This window comes from Xenopus laevis, chromosome 2S (genome assembly GCF_017654675.1).
Source record: "Xenopus laevis strain J_2021 chromosome 2S, Xenopus_laevis_v10.1, whole genome shotgun sequence".
In the NCBI taxonomy this organism is placed as follows: Eukaryota; Metazoa; Chordata; class Amphibia; order Anura; family Pipidae; genus Xenopus; species Xenopus laevis.
This window is the reverse complement of record NC_054374.1, coordinates 127,519,063-127,536,838: the sequence shown is the minus strand read 5'-3', so window position 1 is coordinate 127,536,838 and position 17,776 is coordinate 127,519,063. Positions and strand designations below refer to the sequence as shown.

General features: G+C 41.3%; 1 protein-coding gene across 3 annotated transcripts; it reads left to right on the top strand.

Annotated features, from left to right (window-relative positions):
- The first annotated feature begins 1,316 nt into the window (after positions 1–1,316).
- Positions 1,317–17,765, top strand: ddx23.S (DEAD-box helicase 23 S homeolog). Of its 3 annotated transcripts, none has more exons than XM_018249988.2 (18): positions 1,317–1,477; positions 1,780–1,847; positions 2,538–2,725; positions 2,991–3,074; positions 3,146–3,233; positions 3,438–3,503; positions 4,148–4,286; positions 4,819–4,952; positions 9,404–9,516; positions 10,470–10,613; positions 12,104–12,329; positions 13,177–13,322; positions 13,702–13,879; positions 14,010–14,252; positions 14,654–14,805; positions 14,938–15,046; positions 15,175–15,349; positions 16,684–17,765. In XM_018249988.2, the coding sequence occupies exons 3-18, from the start codon at positions 2,538–2,540 to the stop codon at positions 16,905–16,907; spliced, it is 2,409 nt and encodes an 802-aa protein (XP_018105477.1). In that variant the 5' UTR covers positions 1,317–1,477; positions 1,780–1,847; the 3' UTR covers positions 16,908–17,765. The 3 variants fall into 3 exon arrangements, with proteins under 3 accessions (XP_018105477.1, XP_018105479.1, XP_018105478.1); XM_018249990.2 differs by having other exon boundaries at positions 1,332–1,481; XM_018249989.2 differs by having other exon boundaries at positions 1,334–1,518.
- Positions 17,766–17,776: the final 11 nt, after the last annotated feature.

Sequence of the window (17,776 nt, the reverse complement as noted above, 5' to 3'; positions counted from 1 at the left end):
TGCCAACTGGGGCAGTGGGACACTGGGAAAAAGAGCTGATGGGCCATGCCAGCCCCCCTACCCACAGAGTTAAAGGAGGAGAACAGCTACCTTTTCACTACTTTTTTATAGTCTTTAGCTGGTTTTGAAATTAAAACCTGGCAACCCTGCATTTCAGTGACATCAGTGAAGTTATGAATGTGCAGTGCGGATTCAGTGGTTTTGAGAGTGGCGATGCCCATGCACGAGTCACTTCTGTCAACTTTGCTTATGACCCAGAAAATGTTTCTGTCCCCCATGACTGGATTTGGTTAAGTTAACAGCTGTGCCCTAGTGCGAGGTGGACCATTGGTGTTGCAGCTCAGATGAGCCCCCAGATGCCCCAGTAGGACACTGAATTCACCATCACATTTTGGGTTCCCTTTTGTGCTTTAGTTAGGGTTGCCACCTGGCTGGTATTTTACAGGCCTGGCCATTAAAAATGATGCTTGATGCCAATGTTATTAATAGGAAAAAACAGCAAGAATATAGGAAGGACGGTATTTATTCCAGAAAAAGTGGCAACCCTAGATGTAGTGGTACCAGTACCTGGTTTCAAGGGGATTCATACCGAAGCTTTTTTTTGGTCAGGGTCCTGCATACCTCCCAACTGTCCCAACCGTTTTTCGCGGGACAGTCCTGTTTCTGACAGCTCAACCTGCAGTCCCGGATTGTTACTGAAATGTCCTGACTTTCTCTTTGATCTCCTGCACTGAACAGTCAGAAAAAGATAGTTTCTGAAACATTTCTGAAACTTAATTGGCTTTTGGCAGAGAGCCCAGAATAGTGGCAGGGGCACTAGGATGCTTTTGTAACAATTTAAGATAAGCAAAGAAACAATTGCAGCAATTTAAGATAAGCAGGTCTCTTGGGGAACCTGTGATTTGCATCTTAAAGGGCAATTCACCTTCATTAGCAAAACTGTAAAAAAAACTAAAAACCACAGAAATGTGTTCAAACTTTCATAATCTGCCAAATGTTGTCAAATTAACATGGTAATTAGGCGGTGTGGTCACAAAAAACAGGCGTGGTCAAAAACATGTCAACGAGCTCTGCACGGCAAATCTTTTTGTCCCTCTTTCTTTTTCCAAAATGTTGTTTAGATTTTGTATCAATTAGTTGTTTTGTATCTTCAACGTACAAACTCTCTACAAGTTGGAATATCAAATGCATAAATTAATAAAAAAGATGGCAGGAGCTAACAGGTGCCGTGTACACCTCAGGGGGCCATTACATTAATCATTCAAAGCACAGCTAGCCAGCAACATCTTCAGCCACAAAGAAACAGCATTTCGGGAAACGTAGTTCCCCCCCAACCCAGCGCGCAACAGCATTTCCGGGAGCGTACTTTCTACGTCAGGACGCACGCATCCTTCTGCGTTTGTTTCCCAGCATGCCACGGAAATAGCTTAGCTAACATGGCGGCGGAAGAGTAACGCAGTACGCTGAGTTTACGAATGTAAGTGAGTAAAGCTAACAAGGTGATACGTATGTGGTGAGGTGAGTAGGAGCTAGTGGCGCTGCAAGTATGGAGTCGGTGTGTCGAGTCGAGTTTGTATTTACACAGCCTACATGTGGTCACTTAAAACCATAACAATTCTGGGTTTGGTTCCGATATTTATAATTTTACAGCGTTGGCAGCGTGTCTTTAATAAGATGTTTCTTATTGTACAGAAGTACTCATTAAACGATAAAGCTGGGAATGCAGTCATGTGGTTTAGAGGAGCCTTTTTCATTTGTCTTTTGTTTTCTGTTCTACAGATCTGCTTACTTTCCATGTTGAGGCTGTAAAGAAGAGACATTACCTGTATAAAAGTGATTCACTTAAAGTAAGTGTTCAGGTTCTCGCGTTATGTAACATAAAATATTTGGTAATATGAAGCTTTCAGCTGGTTTCAATTCCAGACTGCACTCCATGTACCACAATCTGGTATGGCCTGCTCCTCCTTCCAGATTTCAAATCCCCTATGTGAAAAGTAGGGATGCACCGAATCCACTTTGGATTCAGCCAAATCCTTCACAAGAGATTCGGCCGCATACCGAATCCTAATTTACATATGCAATTTAGGGGTGGGAAGGGGAAAACATTTTTTACTTCCTTGTTTTGTGACAAAAAAGTCATGCAATTTCCCTCCCTGCTCCTAATTTCCATATGCAAATTAGGATTCGGTTCGACCAGGCAGAAGCATTCAGCGAATCCTGCTGAAAAAGTCCAAATCCCAAACTGAATCCTGTATTTGGTGCATCCCTAGTCAAAAGTACATATCCAAAGATGTATTTGCTGAAACTTTACACTTATATTAGGTGCAATTTTATTTTTATGTTGACATCCCCTTTAAAAAGAAGAAATGTTTACTTACTGGTGAGCACCAATTTGTTAGTGAATATAATTACTAACCTGTCAATGGGCCAGTTTTCCTCTTTGCTGAAAAACACATGGGCAAGCATTTACACTTTTAATCTCTGAACTGTATATGCCCCCGACCATGTCTCTCACCATTGTTTGTGATTATGTTCAGATGGCAGGAGAGCAGCCTGATAAAAAAGACCGTGATGCATCTCCATCCAAGGAGCGCAAGCGTTCCCGTTCTAGATCTGCTGAGAGGGACCGTGATAGAAAATTGTCACCCTCCAAAGACAGAAAAAGACATCGCTCTCGAGAAAGGAGAAGATCTCAAAGTCGTTCACGCTCCAAATCAAATGAAAGGTGGGTGGATGTGTAGAAGGTATTGTTGTTTACATTCAACATCAGGCATTTTGGAATTGACTTTTATAAGTTAGACCGTGTTTTCATAAAAAGTGTGTTTAAAAAGAATAAGGCCACGACTATTTTTAGGTGGTAGGTGTTCTTTAACACCTTTTATACACGTTTTTCTGACCGGCATGTGGTAACTTTCTAGCCTAGACTTTTGCAGACTTTCAAAGCCTTTGCTGACTTGTTGACATTGCTTGTTTTACTTTGCCACTAATAGGGACAGAAGACAGAAAGATCGAAAGAAAGATCGTGAAAGAGAGAAGGATACCCACAGAAGAGACAAAGAAAGAAAGCGCTCAAGGTAAAGTCAAAATAGTTTTCATCTTTGTTTGAGCCTTACCAGTGTCGAACCTTCTGCATTTTTCATTTCAGGAGTGTGTCCCCAAACAGAGGAAAAGAAACCAAAGTGAAGAAAGAGGTAAAAAAAGAAGAGGAAGATGAAACAGACAAGAAGCCAAAGGTGAGATATGATTATAGCTTGTGGTGGAAGAGCATCTTTGTATATTTGTTTCTAAGGCACTAAACCTAGTGCAAATTACCTTCCAAAATAAATGTTCACTTTAGACCCAGGGCATGAATGGTGTGTTATGCTGATTATAAAATAACCGTATATATGTATTTTGCTTTGTACAATTAAGTGTGACTGTAATATACTGTTTTACAGGCGAATCCTTTATCACTGGAGGAGCTGCTTGCAAAGAAGAAAAAAGAAGAAGAGGCAGAGTCCAAGGTATGAAGTTCAGGGATGCTTTCAAGACTCAAATAATTTCATGTTGTCTGGTTTTGGTTTCCAAGTTGCTTAACAGAAAAAGAACTTTTTGAAAATTGCTTTAGGGGATAGTTTGGCCACCTGCCACGTACACCCCCTTATGTAGAGGAATTTGAAAGGTATGGGGTTGGACAAGGGACATTCTACAATTTTTTCAACTATAATAACAGGCAAAATATGATTTTAAAACAGAAGATGTGTCTAGCCTTGCCACTCCTGCAGGAGTGCTGCCTTATGTAAACATTTAGGGCCCATACAACTGCATTTTGGAAAATTTGCCTTTTACAATATATTAAAATTATGCACAACTCAAGGCATCCACCAGATCATCTATACTTTCAGGCTAGCTGTATCTGTGACTGCAACTTTGGTTAAAACACTGTCTAGAAAACCAAAGCTGGTCACATACATTGATTGTCCTATTGCACTGTATATATTTTTCTTCAGATTAAGATATATAGTATGACTGATATTAAGCTTAATCTGTGTGTGAAGGTATATGATGTCAAATATTTTATTGCATTGGTCAGCTACACATGAAAAACTCCATTATATGTAAATTAAAAAAAAATATGTATATTTTGTTGACTTAAATGTCCTTGCAGCCAAAATTCCTTTCCAAAGCAGAGAGGGAGGCTGAGGCCCTAAAGCGCAGGCAGATGCAAGTGGAAGAGCGTCAGAACTTACTTGAAGAGGATCGTAAGAAAAGGAAACAGTTCCAGGAAATTGGGAGGAGAATGCTTGGTATGAATATATTTTTCACTTTCTCTTCCATAGATTGGTGTGCAAAGGTACCATGGGGATAAAGTTCCTGCTGCAGAGAAATGGACACTATGAGTTGCTTCTCCTTCTATTGTATGTATCCCTTACTGACTTCCTCCAGCGTATATATTCTACGTATATAGAAAGAGACTGGATTCTGTGTTCTTGGGAAGCAAGTGTATTGATACCCAGTTTGGTCCCACTTCACCTTGATTGCTATCCTCACAACCCAGCCAGACAAATCTTGTCTCGCTTCAAATTTAAGTTTTTTTAGGGGTGTAGGTACTTCTGAGGGAGTGCTGTCCAAATTTTTCATGAAGTGGACCTTTTATTTGTCATACTTCATCAATGGAATCCCCCTTAAGTCTTTAATGGTACTACAGAAAGACATATAAAACAGTAAATTCAACCTTATATCTGTACAGCACACATATCACGGTCTTATGTAAAAGCCTCTATGGGTTTTTTATGTTTTATTATTGATCTCTCAATAACATACTTTATAATTTCTCAGAGGATCCACAGGAGAGGGAACGTCGAGAGCGCAGAGAAAGGATAGCGAGAGAGAACAATGGCAATGAAGACGATGATGGTAGAGTAAAAGTTCGTGAGGAAAAAGATAAAACCAAGGAACTGCAAGCTATAAAGGTAATGTTTGAAATAGTGACTAAAGCACAACAGTTTCAAATCTACATCTAATTGATCAATGCTACTGTTTACAGATCTCTGAGGTAGAGTTTTATAGAGCTGTGTCGTTTGTGATAGTAGTCCTCTTTATTCACAGTGAAATATATTCGTTATGTGTATTTCAATGCTAGGCACTGGGATCTTGGGGTGATTCCTTTGTGTCCTGTTATTACATTTTCTTTTTGCAGTCGCATTGCAGAGTATGTTTGTTTAGTTAGGAGCACCACTGTCATTTGCTGCTGTTTGGGTAAGGGGCTGTACTAGGACCATCCACTCCTCCTGCTATGGCTGCTGCATGTTTGCGGGGAGACTGGGGACCGTTATGGGGAGTTTTCCCTTCTTCCAGACCTAGGCACATTATTCCGGCGCCATGCTGCGGGTCTAGCCAACTTTTAAAGTTGGAGCTTTTTTTCTCTTCACACTCTTCTCGTTGCGCAAACCCGGAAGTGCTCGCGAGGAGGCTTCCGTGCCCCTGTCTCCCTCGTGCGCTCAGGATTCGCGCCCCTTTCTCCTTAGAGCAGTCAGGGCGCACGAACGGTACTTTGCGGACGCTATCTGTTCCTCTGCACCTTACCATCAGTCCTGCATTGGTCAGCGGGTCAGATCAGGACACAGGATCAGGCAAGGGTTTTTTTTTTTTATTGGCTGCCATTTCAACACTCTGTTTGTCTGTCTCTCTCTCTCTCTCTCTCTCTCTCTCTCTCTCTCTCTCTCTCTCTCTCTCTCTTTCTCTCTCTCTGCCTTATTGGAAAATTCTGACCCACCTCTGCAGGGTAGTATTATTCCGCCTCTAATTCGGGGGGCTGATATTATTCCCTAACCCTCCTTCTCCGGCACCTCCCTCCGTCCTGGCTTGGGTGAGCAGGGCTATCCAGTCTTGGTCTGATTCCTTATGCCGAGCAATCCTCTCAGGGGCCTCCTGCTAGGAGCTTTCCCAGTGGGCGTCAAAAATCAAGGAAGCCAACGACTACTTATGCGAAGCTTCTCTTGACGCAATCCAAAAAATCAGCAGAACCTCAGCTCTAACGGTAGCAGCCTGCCGGTCTCTCTGGATGAAACTTTGGTCAGCGGATCTTTCCTCAAAAAAGTCTCTGACTTCAATACCTCTCTTTGGACCTGACCTCGACAAGATCATAAGTCAAGCCACTGGGGGTAAAGAGCACCTTGCTGCCTCAACCCAAAGCAAAAAAAAAAATTTTTACGTGGCCCCCAAAACAAGAACGCATGGTCCTCCCCTCCTCGACACTCCTTTGCAGGAAGAGGACGCTTCGGATGAAAACCCAGACCATCCTGGCAATCTCTCAAGCCCTCCTCAAACGGCTCCTCCACTGCCAAGCGAAGTGCCGGTAGGGGGGTGGCTACAACACTTCGCCGACGCATGGCTAAATCTGACTCAGGACTCCTAGGTACACGAAGTTGTGACCCGAGGGTACCACATAGAATTTGCCTCCCTTCCTCCTCGCCGCTTCTTCATGTCCAGGCAGACTTCTGCAATTTGCCTTCCTTCGGTCTGACTTCAGCCCCCGCATCTTCACCAAGATTATGTTTGTAGCCACGGCGTGGATCCGAACTTCAGTTGTATCCATAACCCCATACCTGGACGACCTTCTAATCAAGGCACCGACCCTTGCAGGGGCCCAACTAGCATGGCAGGTCACAATGGACAGGTTGCAGCAGTTGGGCTGGTATATCAATCTAGACAAGTCTTCCCTGATCCCGAGTCAATCAATGGTATTCCTAGGGATGCTCTTCAATACCCAGACACAGACTGTCTACCTTCCCTCAGACAAGGTTCAAAATCTACGGGCCTTGGTACGGTCCCTTCTATCGAGACCGACTCACACAGCCAAATTCTGCATGAAGGTCTTGGGGGTAATGGTCTTGACCATGGAAGCAGTGCACTTTGCACAGCACCATCTCCAAGAACTCCAATGGAACATTCTGGCGCTTGGAAAAGCAAATTGTTCAGGAAAGCCACCTGTCACCAAAAACTTTTGCCTCCCTCCACTGGTGGATTCAAACCAGCCATCTGACCACGGGCAAAACTCTCGTGGGAACCACAGTGGTGGCTCCTCACAACTGGGAGGAGTAATGGAGGGGTGCTGAGCACAAGGCTGATGGACTCAGAGAGAGACTACTGCTCATCAACATCCTAGAAATTCGAGCAATCCGGCTCGCCCTAGTTCACTGGCAAGAGGAGCTGGAGGAACAGGCGGTAAAGATCCAATCCGACAATGCCATAGCAGTGCCATACATAAACCACCAAGGTGGCAGGAGAGCACTAACAGAGGTCAGCCTCATCCTTCGCTGTGTGGAGACACATCAGACCCAGCTTCAGCAATCTACATTCCGGGTCTCCTAAACTGGGAAGCAGACTTTCTCAGCAGGCAGTCTCTGGATCCAGGCGAGCGGTCACTAAAGGAAGAGGTATTTCACGAGCTCACCCAAAGATGGGGCACACCAGTGGTGGATTTCATGGCATCTCGTCAAAATCGAAAGGTACCTCTCTTCTTTGCCTGCTATAGGGATCGAAAGATACCTCTCTTTTTCGTCCGCTACAGAGATCCTGTAGCAGGTGGACACTGACATCCAACTGGAACTTGGGCTGGCTTACGACTTCCCACCTCTCCCTCTCCTTCCCAGAACAATCAAAAAGCTACAGAGGGAACAGAGAACTCTCATCCTCATAGCCCCCAGATGGCCTCGCCGCACTTGGTTTTCGAATCTGGTAAACATATCTGTGGCGGAACCGTGGACCCTGCCCCTCTCACCAGACCTTTTCTCACAGGGGCCAATCTGACATCCCTGTCCAGCCAACGTAAAATTGACGGCGTGGCTACTGAGACCGCGATTCTAAAACAGAATGGTTTCTCTGACACTGATTCTCACAATGTGGGCAGCTCGTAAACGAAGACCTATCACAGAGTTTGGTCCATCTACCAACAGTGGTGCCAAAACCACAGAACCGACTTTCACAGATTTTCTACTCACAATCTCCTAGCCTTCCTGCAGGACGGCCAATCCATGTGACTCTCGCTGGGATCCATCAAGTCACAATTATCTGCCCTCTCTGTGCTGTTCCAAAGACGTCTGGCCCTCCTTCCATATGTAAAAACCTTCCTACAAGGGATGGCACACGTGAAACTTCCAGTCCATACTCCAGTTCCTTCCTGGGACTAAACTCTAGTTTTGTGATCTCTCCAACGACCTCCCTTCGAACCGATGGCTTTAGTTTCCTTACAGTGGCTTACATGGAAGACGATATTCCTCCTAGCCATAGCCTCAGCACGGAGGGCATCAGAGCTCTCCGCTCTATCTTGCAAATCTCCATTCCTCACCTTCCACCACAATAGGGCGGTCCTCTGCACAACTCTGTCCTTTCTTCCCAAGGTGGTCTCCAATTTTCACTTAAATCAAGAAATTACCATTCCTGTCTTCTGTCCATCACCTACCAACTCCAAGGAGGTGGAGCTCCACTCCCTAGACCCCCTGAGAGCTCTCAAGTTTTACCTGCACCAAGTGGAAGACATCAGAAAATCGGACTCTCTGTTCATACTACCTTTAGGACCCTGTCGGGGTACTCCTGCCACCAAGACAACCATCTCCCGCTGGATCAAACAAGCCATCCAAAAGGCCTTCACAGCACAGGGACATACCCCTCCAGCTAGAATCAGGGCCCCCTCCACCAGAGGAATGAGTGCGTCCTGGGCCTTCCGAAACAAGCCTCAGCGGAACAATTGTGCAAGGCTGCCACTTGGACATCTATTCATACCTTTGCAAAATTCTACCATTTTGATAACTTTGCGGCTTCTGACACCCGCTACGACAGGAAGGTCCTCCAAGCCGCAGTGGCTGTTTCCATGCAGGCCTCTACTTCCTTCCTGTGTCCCCCCCCCCCAACCAGACTAAGGAGAATAGATGTTGTGTACTCACCGTTAAATCTCTTTCTCTCCAGTCGTTTTGGGGACACAGGACTTCCCTCCCTGGATAGAGGCCTTCACTCGACCTTCAGACATGGTTGGTTTAATCTACTGTTAGTTCTTCAGTTCACATTAATTAGTAACCTTCTGTGATGCTTTTGTACAAACTGGCCTAGTGGTGCCAGCTATACCCACTGTTCCTGTGTCTCCCAAGCGACTGGAGAGAGAGATTTAACGGTGAGTACACAAAATGTCCTTTTCACACATCTGATATATAGATTTAAACTACTTAGTCAGCGCCCCACTTGCCCTCTGCCCCCCCCAGAATTTACAATAAATATTCTCTGGAAACTGCATTTAACTTTGCAAATGCAACTTCATGAAAAATATATTTTATGAAATAACATCTATGTATCAACTAAATTTGAATAACATTTAACATAATGCACATACTAGCATATCATTTTTATTTACTTATTTATTTTTTTACAGGAGCGGTATCTGGGAGGTTTAAAAAAGCGGAGGCGCACTCGCCATCTAAATGACAGAAAATTTGTGTTTGAATGGGATGCCTCTGAAGATACGTCCACTGATTATAATCCACTGTAAGTAACAGAGCAATGTTTTCACACAGGTCAGAAAGGCAGCTTCAGGCAAATGATTATAATTAAGTGGTCAGATGTCCTGTTGCAACAATTCACAAAAGTGCTGAAGCCTTCTGCATCTATTGCTTGGCTTGATCAGCCTCTCTGAAACTGTATACCAATATATTTTTGTGGAGGTCTTGCACTTTCCACTGACTTAGTGGAAAGATAACTTTAGGATAAGTTTAAGGTAACTGCTTTTCCAGGTCTACTCATGACTACTTGTCTAATGTTAAACATGCCGTTAATCTTGCAAAAATAGTATAGTATTGTAGGATCTTGAGGTTTTCTTTTGTTCATCATAACATGAACATTAAGCATAAAAATTCCCAACATACGTAGTTGTTTGGTATAATAGTTTAATAATGGCCAAATTGTTTTGCTTGATATTGGACTGTGTAGGTGCAAAACAATCTTTAAAGAAAACAAATTAGTATTAACTGGATTTGATCTGTCCAAATGTAAAATATGTTAGTAACTGTATTGACAAAGGGTTAACCAGAATTACTGGATGGCTAGGGGCCAGTGTGGTTGAATTATTAGATTCAGAGGCAAGAGGACAAAATGTAATTGCAATTTAGTCCAACAAATATATACTTGTATAGCATTATAGTATATAGATGCACATTGGGACTTTGTAAAGTAAAAAAAAAAAAAAGTTTTGGTTTTATGTGTGCACAAATGTATAGTATATCTCTCCTATATTGGCCATCAGTTTAGTCGTCTGCATTGGGGCTCAAACCTAAATCTGTTAGTGAGTGAGTACCTCTGTTCAGCTATTTTTGAAATAGGGGCATATCTGACCATCACTTGTGCAAATTTCTTTCATTTTCAACCATAAAATGGGAATGTTTTTTTTTACAGCTGGATGACCTCAAACTTGCCAATTTATCTTAAACAATGTTTTGTCTCAGGTACAAAGAACGACACCAGGTCCATCTTCTTGGACGTGGCTTCATTGCTGGCATAGATCTTAAGCAACAGAAACGTGAACAGTCCCAGTTCTATGGAGATCTCATGGAAAAAAGACGGACATTGGAGGAAAAGGAACAGGAAGAGTAAGTGATGTTGATTGCGATAGTCACAATATGCTGGTTTATTAGCTTTAAGGAGATCTAGCAAAAGATTAAATATATGTTAATTTTGTGTGGCATATTTTTTTTTTTTGTTTAACTTATAAATCAGAAGCTCAGTTGTTCTGTCGCAGTGAGACCTTAAAGGAACAGTAACATCAAAAAATAAGTGTTTTAAAGTAATAAAAATATAATGTCCTGCACTGGTAAAACTGCAGTGTTTGCTTCAGAAACACTACTATTATTTACATAAATCAGCTGCTGTGTAGCCATGGGGGCAGCCATTCAGAGGAGAAAAGGCTCAAGTTACACAGCTGATAAGCTCTGTAGAATAGAATGGTGTTATCGGTTATCCACTATTTAACCTGTGCCATATTGCCTTTTTTCAATTTCCACCATCGCTAGACAAGCAGCTTGTTTATATGAACTATAGTAGTGTTTCTGAACAAACAGATCGGTTTTAACCAGTACAGGGCAACACTACATGATATTTTCATTACTTTAAAATGCTTTAAATTTTTTTGCTGTTACTGTTCCTTTAACTGTCTTGTTAACTACCAGAGGTCATAGCTACATGAAGGCAGTTTCATCCAGGTATAAGTGATCCCCAACCAGTGGCTCGTGAGCAATATGTTGCTCACCAACCCCTTGGATGTTGCTCCCAGTGGCCTTGATACAGGTGATTATTTTTGAATTTCAAGCTTGAAGGCAAGTTTTGTATGCATAAAAACCAGCTGTACTGCCAAGTAGAGTCTCCTAAATGCTGCCAGTTCACATAGGGGCTACCAAATATGCTTTCACAGCCCTTATTTGGCACCCCAGGAACATTTTTCTTGTCTTGCTCCCCAACTCTTTCTACATTTGAATGTGACTCACAAGTAAAAAAGATTGGGGACCCCTGCTATAAAGCAATACATCTCTATTGCTTTGAGTTCAAGTGGCATCTCTTATTGGCAGTATTGCGCGCTCTCTCTCTCTCTCTCTCCCCCCCCCCCCCCATATGCAAGCAGCATATTCATGTTACTAAGCAGCGGCAGTATGCACTCTACTCTGTTCAGGAAAGTGGGCTCCTTCAAATGCTAGATATTAACTCCTCAACAAACAGCTTTAACCCAGATGGTTTAAATAATAATCATGCTTAAGTTATATAACTCAATGCATCAGGCTAAAACATATGTTTATACACATTTGTTTCAGCAAAACACAATTCATGTATATGTACAGTTCAAACTGTAGTGATTGAAAATGGAGTGAAATGTTAAAGGCTTTAGTTCCTCGCATTTTTGTTCAACTCAGTGAATTAAAGCTGAAAGTCTGCAGTTCAACTGCATCTGAGTTGTTTCATTTAAAATTCATTGTGGTAATGTACAAAACCAAAATTAGAAAAAAAAGTTCTGTCTAAATATTTATGGATCTAACTGTACATTCAGAGTTAATTTTATCTATATGGAATAAATAATTTTGACCTGTCTCAGGGTAAGGCTTCGCAAACTGAAAAAAAAAGAAGCCAAGCAGCGCTGGGATGATAGGCACTGGACTCAGAAGCAGCTGGATGAAATGACGGACAGGGACTGGCGTATATTTAGAGAAGATTACAGCATCACTACAAAAGGTGGCAAGATCCCCAATCCAATCCGCTCTTGGGTTGACTCCATTCTTCCTCCACATATACTGGAAGTTATCGACAAATGTGGCTATAAGGTGAGTCTGCTGTAGGTGCAGGAGTGTGAAGAACTGGTTGCACCTGTGCTAGTTTTATAAAGCTTATCCGTGCTGCAACATTTAATAACCTAAATACCGAGCATGTTTAATGAATTCAATTAAAAAAAACTTATGAATATTAATGTCCGTATTAGAATGCAAGTAACTCAGTAAATCAGAAAACACACACTTTTAAAGTACCGTCTTGCATAAAAAAAGGCATTAATTTTAGGGATGAAAACATCATTTAGTCTTTTTATACCTTACCTTGAGTATGCAGTGCAGTATTGGGCTCCAGTCCTTAAGAAGGATATTAATGAGCTAGAGATAGTACAGAGACTTTTAACTAAACTGGTTAAAGAGATGGAAAATAAAAATTATGAGGGTAGACTATCGAGGTTGTGAGTACACGTGATTACTCTTTACAAGTACATTAGAGGGCATTATATATAGATAGCAGGAGATCTTTTATTCTATAAAATGGATCACCGTACCAGAGGCCACCCCTTCAGACTAGAGGAAAATAAATTTCATTTGAAGCAACGTAGGGGGTTCTTCACAGTGAGGTTGTGGAATGCACTGCCTGGTGATGTTGTGATGACTGATTCTGTTAATGCCTTTAAGGGGGAGCTTGGATGATTGGGGTCCATGTGAGTATATATGTGCACTGGGGTTCATTTGATGGCTTTGGCCTTTTTTTCAACCCGCCTTAACTATGTAACTATACTTGTGCAGTATGAATGGTTACATAAACAATATAATCCTACATAGACTACATTGTTTGGGATTGCCTTTTTGTGAGTATTGCCCCTCTAACCTGAGCATATCCTGTCCTTCCCATTTGTAGGAGCCAACTCCTATCCAGCGACAAGCTATCCCTATCGGTTTGCAGAACCGGGATATTATCGGTGTGGCTGAAACTGGCAGTGGTAAAACTGCTGCCTTCCTAATTCCTCTGTTGGTCTGGATTACAACTCTCCCCAAAATAGACAGGTATATTATCTTGCTTTCTTGTTGAAAGAAGGGAAATTTGTATGTATGTTAATAGTGAGTGCCCTGCTTGTTATATTGTAATATTTTCGTACGTATGGTATTTTTTTGTGACCATTTGTACTTCTGACATGTTCCTATTTATTTTATGAATATGTCCGTATCATAATATGGAAAAACAATCTGATGGGTTCTATTTAGTGGAAGCTGCATGTATACTACGTGTCATATACTGCAATTCCACTAAACCTGGACAAACTGTGCATGGCCAGTTCCCTCTGTGCATGGTCAGATTAACTCAAAAGACCAGTAATACCAGTAGTTCAGTTTTGTTCTGGTGTGATGGGCTATAGAACAATGAGATCAATGTCTGTTCTTTCAGGATTGAAGAATCTGACCAAGGACCTTATGCCATTATTCTGGCTCCAACAAGAGAGTTGGCCCAGCAGATTGAGGAGGAGACCATCAAGTTTGGAAAACCACTTGGAATCCGGACAGTTGCTGTTATTGGTGGTATCTCTCGTGAGGATCAGGGATTCCGCCTGAGAATGGGCTGTGAGGTATTTTAATGAGTTTCTCCTACGCAGAAGTTTAGTTGTCAAGTGGATTTGTGCACTTTGTTGTTCTTTGCCATGTTTTTATCTCTCTGTACTATAGTGTTGTTACTAACATGATTATCTCTTCTGAAAGATTGTAATTGCCACTCCTGGACGTCTCATAGATGTACTCGAAAATCGCTACTTGGTTCTAAGTCGATGTACTTATGTGGTACTTGACGAGGCTGACCGTATGATTGACATGGGTTTTGAACCTGATGTCCAGAAGATTCTAGAATACATGCCAGTGACTAACCAGAAGCCTGATACTGATGAGGCTGAAGATCCAGAGAAAATGACTGCCAACTTTGAATCTGGAAAACACAAATACCGACAGGTAATGTAGAGGAGTGTAAAGCTCTAAGAGAAATTTAGAATTTGTATATCTTTAACCAGACTCCAAACCAAAACAACATGTATGTACATAAACAATGTTTAATTTTGAGCAAAAGAGAGTAATTTGGGGACTAAATGTGATTCTGAAAGGCATGAAAACAGTCTGATTTAACATTAATTTCTTGAGACACACAAAAAAGATTGCTGTAGCATTTATATGCCTATAATACACAAAAGCCATGAATATCTTGTTATATCCTTATAAACTGTGAGTACTGATGTCATTTCTTGTCATTCTTATTGAATGCACCTTGTTTCGACTGATTAAAGATAAATATTCTGTTGATTAGAACAAAACTTGTCGCTGCCTAAATCTGAATGTAACTTTTTCTTCCACCTTAGACTGTCATGTTTACAGCCACAATGCCACCGTCTGTAGAGCGTTTAGCAAGAAGCTATCTGCGTAGGCCAGCAGTTGTGTATATTGGCTCTGCTGGCAAACCTCATGAGAGAGTAGAACAGAAGGTGTTCCTCATGTCTGAAGGAGAGAAGAGGTAAGCAGGTTTGCTATGAAGTTGTGGTGGTAGATTTGTGTAGTTTTGCTTACTAAGATTGAATTGTCTGCAGCTCTCCACGTTGAGGTATGTACCAGCTTGTTATATTGGATTTTTTTCTTCCTTTTTTAGGAAGAAATTGCTGAACATCCTGGAGAAAGGATTTGATCCACCAATCATTATCTTTGTCAACCAGAAGAAGGGATGCGATGTACTGGCAAAGTCTCTGGAGAAAATGGGGGTATGTACAATTCAACAACATGTCTCCTATAAATTGTGCACTTTTTCAGACAAACTATTCACTTTTTTTTTAAATCAACCAAATGAGTACTATTCTATGATTGTTTAACTGTTGTTTATTTGTTATAGTTCAATGCTTGTACCTTGCATGGTGGCAAAGGCCAGGAACAAAGAGAGTTTGCATTGTCCAACCTTAAAGCTGGCGCCAAGGATATACTGGTTGCCACTGATGTTGCTGGGCGTGGTATTGATATTCATGATGTCTCTATGGTTGTGAATTATGACATGGCAAAGAATATTGAAGGTAAGCCTCATATCTACCTGTTTCTGTATTTTGATTTGAGACCTTATTCATATGTGATATATATGCAATTTTTTATATGGTGCAAAATTAGGTTTTCTTTTTATTATTCAGAGCATTGTGTTTCTCAAAGCAACCAGGGCAACATTTGCGTGGCTTCTTTTAGGTTGATATTACTCATGCCTTGCCATTCTCTAGAGCTTATGACAAATAATAGTTTTTACTAAGCCAAAATTACATTATTATTCTCTCTGTATTCCACTGACGTGTCCAGTATGTGGTCACATTTTCTTATTTTCCATAAGATATGCGCCGATTACTGTCATCAGGAGCAGTATTGGGCATGCAAGGCATACCAGACACACTAAATGTATCAGTGTACAGGTATAGGACCTGTTATCCAGAATACTCGGGGCCTGGGGTTTTCCAGATAACAGATCTTTCCGTAATTTGGATCTTCATATCTTAAAGGGGCCCTGTCGCATAGACCTAAAAAGGTGTAAAATAAAGTCCTTTTTATATTAAACATGATATCCAAATTCTTTTTTTTTTTTATTAAAGCATTTATAGCTGTTGTAAACTCATTTAAGAATCTCAGCTGTCAATCAAATATTGTCTGCCCCTCCTATTCCTTAGGCATAGGGGAGGGACAGGCAATTACTTTTCATTCAGCACTTCCTAGATGTCACTGCTCTCCCCATTTTCCCCCTTTCTCTTTACCATTTAATTGTGTAGCCAGTACATGGGGATGGACATCAGGTCCCCCATTCTGGTGCACAAACAAGATTCTGAGATGATGCAAGGCTTGCCTTAATAACGGTGCCCACAAAATGGCACCTGCCTGCTTGCTATAATGAATTCCCAGCCGGAAGGAAACAAGATTCAACTAATTTATATAGTGTAATAAAAGTTCATTTTGCTTGACTAACGTAATAAAATAGGATTTGGAATATTTTTTTGTGGTGATGGGTCCCCTTTAAGTCTACTAGAAAATCATGTAAACATGAAATAAACCCAATATGCTGGTGTTGCTTCCGATAAGGATTCATTATATCTTAGTTTGGATTATATACAAGATAAAGTTTTATAACGACAGAGAAAAAGGAAATCATTTTTAAAAATTTGGATTAATTTATTATAATGGAGTCTGTGGGAGACTGCCTTTCCGTACTTTCTGGATAACGGGTTTCCGGATAACCGGTCCCATACCAGTATCAAAAATGTTATTTTTCCCATGCATATGTGTTTTTATAAACTTCTCTTGGCAGTATCTCAATCCTGGCTGTATTTGTATAAAATGTTAGTTCTGAGCTTAACCACAATTATCCTCTTTGCAGATTATATCCATCGTATAGGAAGAACCGGAAGGGCTGGTAAGAGTGGTGTTGCCATCACTTTCCTGACCAAAGAAGATTCCTTTGTGTTCTATGACCTCAAGCAGGCCATTCTTGAAAGCCCGGTGTCTTCCTGTCCACCAGAACTGGCCAACCATCCTGATGCCCAGCATAAGCCTGGCACTATTCTCACTAAGAAAAGGAGAGAGGAGACCATCTTTGCTTAACCATTCCCTTTGGGTCTTTCTTTGCTTAACTATTCCCTCTGGGTCTTATTGAAGTCTGAGATATTAAGAATGTGCTGCAGTTCCTAATATTGCTCCCTGTTAGCAAAGATATGATGCAATTTAGAAAAACCGTTTGTATGACCTGACGATCATATACTTCCATAGAGTTCTGTGGGTAATTCATTCTGATATCAGAATACAGATGTTTTATCTGGAGACAGTGATCTTCCTACATTCAGAATGTGACTTGTTTTGAAATATGGAAATTTAGCAGCAAGCAGATTTGGTGTTTATAGCCACCAAGCATATGTCCTTGACAACAATCTATCCATTGATTTCTTTGTTCACATTGTTTTATTGGTTTAATGAGACTCATTTGCTTCTTCACGAAGGTCCTCGTTACATGTACGTATAGAGACACCTCATAGCGCTGCAACAGTGCCTAAAGTGAAAGTAGAAGATTACTGTTCTGATGGCACATGCACCCAGTAAAGATTACTCACTCTCATGTGAGCAGAATAAAGGCCACCCACCAACGTTTCTGTTTCCTTCATCCATGCACCCACCTCATTTGTTTTCAATAAGGTGATTGCATTGCTACGAAATATTATGAAGATGTTGCTCGATGCGTTGAGTATGCCTTTAGCATCAGAACTGGGAAGACACTTTCAAAGAAATATATCCAGTTCTACAGAAATATTGATGCTTTAGCCTTTTAATCTGTAAATTTGTGTGAGGGTTGCACCAATGGGAAGTTGTTTTAGGGGAATTTATGCACCCAAATTTTACAACAAAAATTGTATGCTGAAATGTCATTATATGCAACTATTTAGCATTCATTAAAAATTGTCATTTGCAGATTGTCTCAG